Source organism: Siphateles boraxobius, unplaced genomic scaffold (genome assembly GCF_051911475.1).
Source record: "Siphateles boraxobius isolate OS27281-9 unplaced genomic scaffold, OSU_SipBor_1 65, whole genome shotgun sequence".
NCBI classification, from domain to species: Eukaryota; Metazoa; Chordata; class Actinopteri; order Cypriniformes; family Leuciscidae; genus Siphateles; species Siphateles boraxobius.
This window is the reverse complement of record NW_027509192.1, coordinates 20,465,655-20,474,559: the sequence shown is the minus strand read 5'-3', so window position 1 is coordinate 20,474,559 and position 8,905 is coordinate 20,465,655. Positions and strand designations below refer to the sequence as shown.

At 36.4% G+C, this 8,905-nt stretch overlaps 1 protein-coding gene across 1 annotated transcript; it reads left to right on the top strand.

Moving 5' to 3' along the window:
- LOC143721288 (histone H4) lies at positions 1-312 on the top strand. Its single transcript, XM_077211576.1, has one exon. The coding sequence runs from the start codon at positions 1-3 to the stop codon at positions 310-312; it is 312 nt and encodes a 103-aa protein (XP_077067691.1).
- Positions 313-8,905: the final 8,593 nt, after the last annotated feature.

The window sequence follows — 8,905 nt, the reverse complement described above, 5'->3', positions numbered from 1 at the left end:
ATGTCTGGAAGAGGCAAAGGCGGCAAAGGACTCGGGAAAGGAGGCGCTAAGCGTCATCGTAAAGTTTTGCGCGATAACATCCAGGGAATCACCAAACCCGCCATTCGTCGTTTGGCTCGCCGCGGCGGCGTCAAGCGCATCTCCGGTTTGATCTACGAGGAGACCCGCGGAGTGTTGAAGGTGTTTCTGGAGAACGTGATCCGCGATGCCGTCACCTACACCGAGCACGCCAAGAGAAAGACCGTCACCGCCATGGATGTTGTGTACGCGCTGAAGAGACAGGGACGCACCCTGTACGGCTTCGGGGGATAAACCACTGAAATCAAGAGAAAATACTCAAACCCAACGGCTCTTTTAAGAGCCACCCACATCTTGAAAAAGGAGCATTTTTAAGTCGTTTATTCTGTCCACTATTAATAGCCACAATCCGGCAGGGCTTCTTCCCAGTATGGAGGTCAAAAGTATTGGATTGCGGTTATTAAGTTATTGCGGAGCATGTTTTTCCAGACTATTCCTCTGAATTAGCTTTATACAATATAGTCATGAGTTTCTGAGAACCTAAACGAGTAACGTTAGGGTGTCACACGTTTAGTGATTCTTTTGCGATTGTCAAAAACGACTGAATCCAAGGTGCACTTTTTCATTTCACTAAAAGCTAGTGATGGCGAGATGAAGCTTCATAAAGCATTGAAGCGTTCCATCCACTCATGTGCAGAAGCTTTATGGTGCTTCATTTGCTCTATTGTGCCATCAAGTGGACAATAAATGTAAAACGTGCAGTGTGATTATAATGACATCGCATGGTTCCATCGCAAAAAAAATAAGCTTGAATAGATCGCTAACAAACTCGCAAAGTCCCAGGTCCACAAAATGTGAGGGGGAATCCATTGCATTTTGCTGGCCCTTAAATTTCAAATAGACCACCGAACCACTTCCTGAAGCAGTCACGTGGTACAGGCGTATGGAACGCGATCGGGGCCAATAGTCTTTAAACGAAACGCGTGAAATTTGACCGCGTCAACGAGATATATCCAGCTGCAGACCCGCAGCACCACCAGTTTCAGAACCCTTGTGCCAGAACCCCAGCGCCAGAACCGGAAGTGAGGGAGGGGCGGAATTATTTACAATGACACAAGCATGGTTATTTTTGCAAGTATTTAAAAATATTAAAAAATTGTTGCACCTTTTAAATAATATTTAGGGTATGTTTTTATTACACAGTGAGTCACTGCTCGTTGTATGAACTATAACTGGTATGTGACAAATAAAGAGCAAGACAGTGCTCGTGTTGTTTGAAGACGTGAGAGTGCGCGCGCGCGGCCGGGGCTCTCTCTCTCTGCTCGTTAAGCGCCCTGTCATGCGCAGCAGTCATTCTATTCCGCCAAAAAGCGGACGATCTGACGGGTTTTAGAAGATTTAATACAACCTGAAACTAAAAAACAGACCCGACCTCTATTTGAGACCGGACTTATATTTACCCAGACCTGCAGCCACACCAGGCGTGTAAAGAGACAATCGTCTATTTGGGACTCGGCTATTATTTGAAGTACGGTACATTTTTATGGTTTCTTTTAAAACAATGCCGGATTTTCTCTCTCTTTTTAGATTTTTGACATTATTTTACATAAAGAAAAATGCATGCTGCACATGTTCTTGTGAAATAAAGTATATTTTATATAAAATGACCACAAGTTTCAAGCATTATTTTCACGATCAGGAAGTAACTCTCATAATACAATAAAACGGATAACTATATAGAATTATATTACACAAAATCAATGTTTTAAATGCTTATTGTACTATACCTTAATGTATCATTATAATAGGTATAAAGTATGACATTTCGTGTGTAATAATGACGTTTCGTGTCTAAGCAAATTACGCTCCAAAACGTTAGGTGGCGTTACTCGGTTTAGAACGTAAGCTCCGCCCCTCACTTCCGGTCCTGGCGCTGGTGTTAGAATGTAAGCTCCGCCCCTTACTTCCGGTTCTGGCGCTGGGGTTCTGAAACTGGTGGTGCTGCGGGTCTGCAGCTGGATACTATTGGCGTCAACACGCACTGTTTGTTCGCGTTAACGCGTCAAAAAGCACAGTAGCCAATGAAATTGCTGTATTTGAGACTATATTTGCATATGTGACCCGATGGTACGTGTGTCTCTGATTGGTATATACGTATACAAACATCAGAAGTCATGTTTATTCATGAAGGATGTCGTAATGGTACCCGTATGCAAACATCATACGTTATAATTGTGCATGAGGGATAATGCATTGGTACGTTGTGTGATGTCAGCCTTATGTCATGATTTTTCATGCCCTTTTAAGTTGTTCTATATTCTTTCTTTTTAACATGAATTTGAATGTTAAGTGTAACAAAATGCTTTCTCTGTATTCAGGTTTGACTGTAATAATAATGCAAAAACGTGTACACTTCAAATCAAAATTTATTTATTTTTTATAAACTTCGACAAAAAGTAGGCCTATTATTTGAGAATAAAAAAAAAAATACATTCAAATCCAGAGCTTAAAAGTAAGTAATTTTGTCCAAAAACTAATTAACAAGCCTTGCCAGAGAGCTATACTGGCATCTAGTGGTAACACCGTGAAATTACAGGTTTTATTTTATTTTCTCTCAACAGATGGCGCCTATCTGATTTATGGCGCCTATCTGATTTAAACAATTTAATTTAAAAGGCCTAGTTTCTATATTAATCTGAAATACTGCACTAATTAAAAAACATTTTTTTTAAATTAGAAAACAAATTTTTTGGTATTATTTTTAATGGGAAAAATGTACCATAATTATTGCATAAATATTAATTATTTTTTTTTAAGTTGGCTGCCAAAAATATCAATATTGGGAGTTGTCACTACAGAAAATATGTATTTATTAGTTTGTTCAATATTAAAATAGTATAACATAAACCTATTTTAGTTAATACTTTGATGTATACGTTACAATTCAACCTTTACAGTGGACCTGCCTATGTTCTCAACCGCTAGAATCTGATTTTTCATAGTCAGCTCTGGATGTTTTAATTGAGGTTATACAATATAAACACATGTTCAGTTTCCATAGAAGACAAGTTGATTTTGGTGTAAGGTCTTGAATGAAATAAAGAACATCATTTTTATTTGCATTTACAGAGATACTGTATCTACTTGATCAAAGATATCTTCCTGAGATTCAGACATATCTTAACCTCTATAGAGTAGGAATAAACATGTTTATATTTATCTGAGACCACAATTGTTACATTTGTAAAATCAATTTGTCTGATATAAATGGTCAGTAGCCTAGGCTATGGACTTTTTTAATTCATAGTATATTTGATTTGTAGCCTATATGCATACAAAAGCAGATAGGGCTGCAGTTTTCGCTGCATTTGAATGTGTTAAAGCGTATTTCCATGAAATATGAGACATTGTCTGTTCCTAAAACTTCCGTTTTAATGGGAGATAGAGAAAAATTATGTGGAATATCTCGTGCTTTTCCGAATTAGCCGTCAATGCCCGGTTTGTTAGCCTAATAGCCTCTGCTATATTTAACTTTTAATAATACACAGCACATAACTTTCTAAATCAGCCAATAATCAAATGTGGACTAGTTAGAGGATACAATAGAAGCATAAGAAGTTAAACTAAGGTAAGAAAAACACAAACGTGTTACAACGTGTTTTCACACGTAAACAACATGTTGGGAAGACCATCGGTTACTCGCACTTCCGACCGGTCGCCATGGTAACGCGTTAACAATACGTAAGCACATGTAGGAACGTGTTAAAGATGATTTTATGAAAATTATCAATCATTTCGTTTTGCCTCATTGTTTATATGTGGTAGACATGAAAATAAACGAACCTTAATTACAAAGTAAAGTATTCAGCTGATTAGCACTGCTATATTATATCTAAATGTAATATTAGAACTCTTATACAAATGTTTTAAATAAACCTTTCACTTTAACATTTATGATGTCTATTTGTGAAAGATCATGATAATTTAGTAGGCTAATTTTATTAAGACTGAGATTATGCTTGATTAGATTAACTTTTTATTAAAACTTGTATGCATGTTTTTAATCTATATTACAGTTTTCCTGAATTGCTGAAACACTTCTTGGAACCATCATTCACTTTTTCAAAACCTTAAACACAAAAACAAATTTTCAAACTACATTCAGAGAACATCTGACTCTTCTTTCAAAATAAAAAAAAAAAATTACTCAAAACCATTGTATCTGTGCTCAAAATCAAACAGTGCTTTCGGATCATGCACACAAGAGTCAATAAAAAAAAATATATATTTGCATTATTATTACAGTCAAACCTGAATACAGAGAAAGCGTTTTGTTACACGTAACATTCAAATTCAATAAATAAATAAATAAACAGCAAATCTTTTATCACAGCTTAATCCATCTGGATCTGATCTCATTTTAACCTCTTATTTCAGTCTCCTGACTCAATGATGCTGTGTGGTAATAGCCCTACCAGTTCATTAGCGTATAATTGTGAATTTTTTTAATATTTGTTGGAAAAGTAAATTCATTATTTTAATTATGCTATATAAAACTTCTAGTAACAACATTTCATATTACAGTAAAGTGTAGTAGCTTTTACATTTCTGGAATATCCTATTATTGGAGCAGGAGGTGCTACTACAATCCACAGGTGACCCCCAAAACTCCAACACAGAAACTCTTATTCTCAACACAACATTGTTTACAAACAAACAAACAAACAAACAAACAAACAAACAAACACAAACAATAAAGATGCATAAATAGGTCTTAAGTTCATAACATTTATTATCTATTATTAAATATTTTAAACTGTAGATTCACAGGCCACAACAGTTTCAAATATAAATGTATACATGTATAAAATATATATATATATATATATATATATATATATATATATATATATATATATATATATATATATATATATATATATATATTATATACATTTCCAAAGATATAAATCTAATATTTATATTTATGAAAACCTTCTGGATCTGTTTTTTGTACATTGTACATTGATTGAGCAATAAAATTAACAATAAAAACTAGTTAAAATGATTATATTGGTCAAATTAAGACGTTTGAATGTCTGTATATAGGCTAGCCTACAGTATTTCTGCTCTTTGAAAGTAAAACACATAGCCTTACATGCACAGGAAAAATGTTTTAGTGTTGTTTTAGGGGTACAATATTTATATGTATTGCCTTTCATGTCCATTTATAGTCTTTACACATCAGCTTGGATACTTGCATGGTTAAAAAAATGCTAATTTCAAGACGTTGACGTCACGTCAGGTCGTCACGTGGGTCACCCGCTCGGTAAGACGCTCAAAAGTACAAGACGTTCGGATCGACATTCGGTCGGTCGATCGTATGGCGCTCGAAATGTTCCATTCGGCGACGAGACTGACAAGCACGACAGATAACACACGTGTATACGTGCGTGTGAGTCTCCATTTGTTTTATATGGAGACGTACACGCAAATATCACGTCACGTAGACACGTCAATAACGTGTAGCTGTTGATCTATGCAGACGTCACGGCGGCGTCACGTTAGAAGTTAACGTGTCGATTACGCCATATACTCAAATGACACAAAGCGAGCGCCATACATCGGTCGTTCGGATGTTTGATTTTGTCACGGAGTAAGCGCCATACCATACAGGCGGCTCGCGAGGCTTCAAACGTCACCACATACGTCACTGACACAAGCCTCGATACGCGCTTCACAGAATCCCGGATTACTCGACACACGCTTCGAAGCCTCGATACGGGAGGACACATCACTACTAAAAGCGACTTTCTTAACTTTCCGCTAAAATATTTACTCAAATGCTACTCAAACCAGCAACATCTGTCATCTAAATCAGATTGTAGGCTTCTTTACTTTTTGGTGATTATGTAAAATTAAACCAGAATTAATGATTCAAACTGCTGTGTCAGAGGATAGGTAACGTTATATGTTATAAAGTGTTTACGTTTCTTCTCATCATGCAAGCACGTACATGTTATCACGAGAAAACCATTGAAAGATTTTTTTTTTTTACAGACGCCTGTAGGCTAGCTACTTTGCCGAATAATGCTGTATTAACCATTTGTGTTAAATAATGGTCTGTAAATCTACGGAGAGGTTTGGAAAATTGAGTCCGGAAAAGTGGAATTTTGAAATGGAAAGTAGGAATCCTGCTCCGCGATCCATTTTACCCTAAAGTTAACTGGTTCTAAACACACCGCGAGACATAAAGGGGTTCTTGCAAAAAATCCGGGACTCAAACTGAATCCCGAGGGACTTTATTTGTGTAGTGTAGTGAGACTGATGTCTGATACACGAATTTGTATTTAATATTTATTGTCACCTCATGAGCAGGAATCAGACAAAGAGGCGCTTGCGTGGTGGAGTTATAAGAAACTCCCTCTGAAATGAGCTTTCAATAAATAACCAGTTCACCACTCTAAAATATTGTCGTTGTTGTTGTTTTTTATTGACTTGTTATAAGTAGGCTACATAAACGCATGAATTCAGAGACTTCTTCTATTCAATCAGTTGACTGTAAAACTGTAACTTTTTGCACACAAAAATAACCGTTTCTGTAAATTTCCCTCACTCATAAAATTTCTTTTTATGACTCCAAACTGAGGTTGATGTCGAAGGGTCTTGTTTAGATCGCATTGGGTAATGCTAGATATTTAATAAAATTTCTCCAGGAATTCTGTTGCTGCTTTTAAAATGAGGCAAGTTGGTGAAACTTTGTGGGTAAAAACAAATCCACATCTTTAACAAAACGTGAATGGGAGAGATAATGCTCCTGACTTGTGGGAAGGGTCTTCTTCCTCTTCTTCATGTTTTAATGGCAATTAACTCCTTATGAGCATTATCACCGCCTACTGTATGACAAATTAACATGGTTGATGAGTCCGAAATTTAACCCGTGATTAAAGGGTTAGTTCACCCAAAAATGAAAATTCGGTCAGTATTTACACTCCCTCATGTTGTTCCTTCCCCGTAAGACCTCCGTTCCTCTTCGGAACACGAATTAAGATATTTTTGATTAAATCTGAGAGCTGGATCACTCCTCTATAAGCTTCTTAAGGGACTGAAACTTGCCAGCTCTGAAAAGTTATTAAAGACATGTTAAAATGACGAAAACACTTATTGTGCGCAAAAACAAACAAAAATAACGACTTTATTTCAACTATTCATTTCTGAACTATCCTTCTCTGTGGGCCTCTAGTCAGTTAACGTATAGCTATCCCTTTAATGCTCAAAGTATTCCATCCCACACATATTATATTCTAGACCTTAGACCCATGTCATAAAGGAATTTAATTATTGCTCTGTATAGCTGTCTGTCCTTTCCTAAAATATACTCTTTCTTAATTCTATACTCCCCTTTCTTAAAGTGAATAAATAATGTATCACAATATATTATATTTATAAAAAGCACATGACATACACTTTCAAATACATCACACACATCGCATAATCCATTTTCATGTAAACTGCCAGTGTTTATTTCAATCGTGTGTGTCTAGACAGCAATACTTCTTATTTTCTATTTTCTCTCTATAGCGATGTATCCTCCCTACTGTGTAATACTATAACACCATCCCTGTGTCATTGTCCCATCTAGTTTGCCACTTATTCATGAAATTTTTCTTTAAAATCGATGTTGCCTCTTTTTTCCTATAGGTAGCCTACTTTAACATCCACCTCTCTCGTCTAGTGCTTCTTCTTTCTTAATTTTTTTAAAAATTTTTATTGCTTAAGTTTATCAGCAACTTCATTACCAGATACCCAAAATGTGCTGGTGGTACTGTTGTGGCCAATCTGAAGGTCTCTGGCTCTGGTCTGCAGTTCTCAAAATCTTCTAAAAATAAGTCTTCAAAAGCTTTCAGAGTCGAAGTTCCAGGTCACAGAAGAAGTAACTTTATTGAGAAATTCAACAAAGTGAGATGTTTAGCTGATTCATCTGATTTTAGTGGACAACAGGGTCTTTTACCTTTTTCTTATCATTAGGTAGTCAATTAGTGAGTTGCTTCGTTATCTTTTTCTTGTTGCTCCTCCCTGGCAGTCCGCCACGATTAGAAACACCTGCACCAATATTCGATTTTTATTGGTGGCGCCGTATGAGGTATACAGTTTTTTTTTAATTCACATATTTATTTTTGGTACTCTTCCGGACCCACATGGTTACAAACTTCCGAATATATGGGTTTTTAGGTACTTTTCCATCTCTACATGGCCTATGGCCTAGTTTCTATCAGCATTACAGCATTCAGACTTGCACATGAGACAGGAGATTCTCCAACAGTATACACCACTATTCCAGCCTCTTTCTATCAGTGTAATGATAAATATACTTCCAATAATAAATCTGCTTTGTCAGATATCTATCTATCTATAAATTACAGGAACGTCTGTCTGTGTGTGTTTGTCTGTCTGTCTGTCTGTCTGTCTGTCTGTCTGTCTGTCTGTCTGTCTGTCTGTCTGTCTGTCTGTCTGTCTGTTAATCGCATATCTCTCGAACCGTTTGTCAGATGGATCTCAAGCTTGACGGGTGTCTTGCTACGGGCGCAAGTACAGTGCCGTGTTTGACGTTGTTTGGATTAGAAATGCAAAAGATATCGTCAAATATATCAGTAAAAGAAGCACACAATGAAGTTGTGGTTTAAAAATAAACATTCTGACATTGGAGAGGGTTGTGGTTTAAAAATTGTGGTTTAAAAATAAACCTCTGTCAGCTAAACATTAGATGATGTTTAGAAGGGTTGTGGTTTAAAAAGGATTGGGGTTCTGAATCTTATATTTTATTCACGGCCATCATTTGTAGTAGCCTATTCACAACCTTGCTCAAGCGTAGCGTTTTCTCAGAGTT

Coding starts and splice junctions, on each gene's coding strand:
- LOC143721288 (XM_077211576.1), top strand. CDS start 1: ATGTCTGGAAGAGGCAAAGGCGGCAAAGGACTCGGGAAAGGAGGCGCT.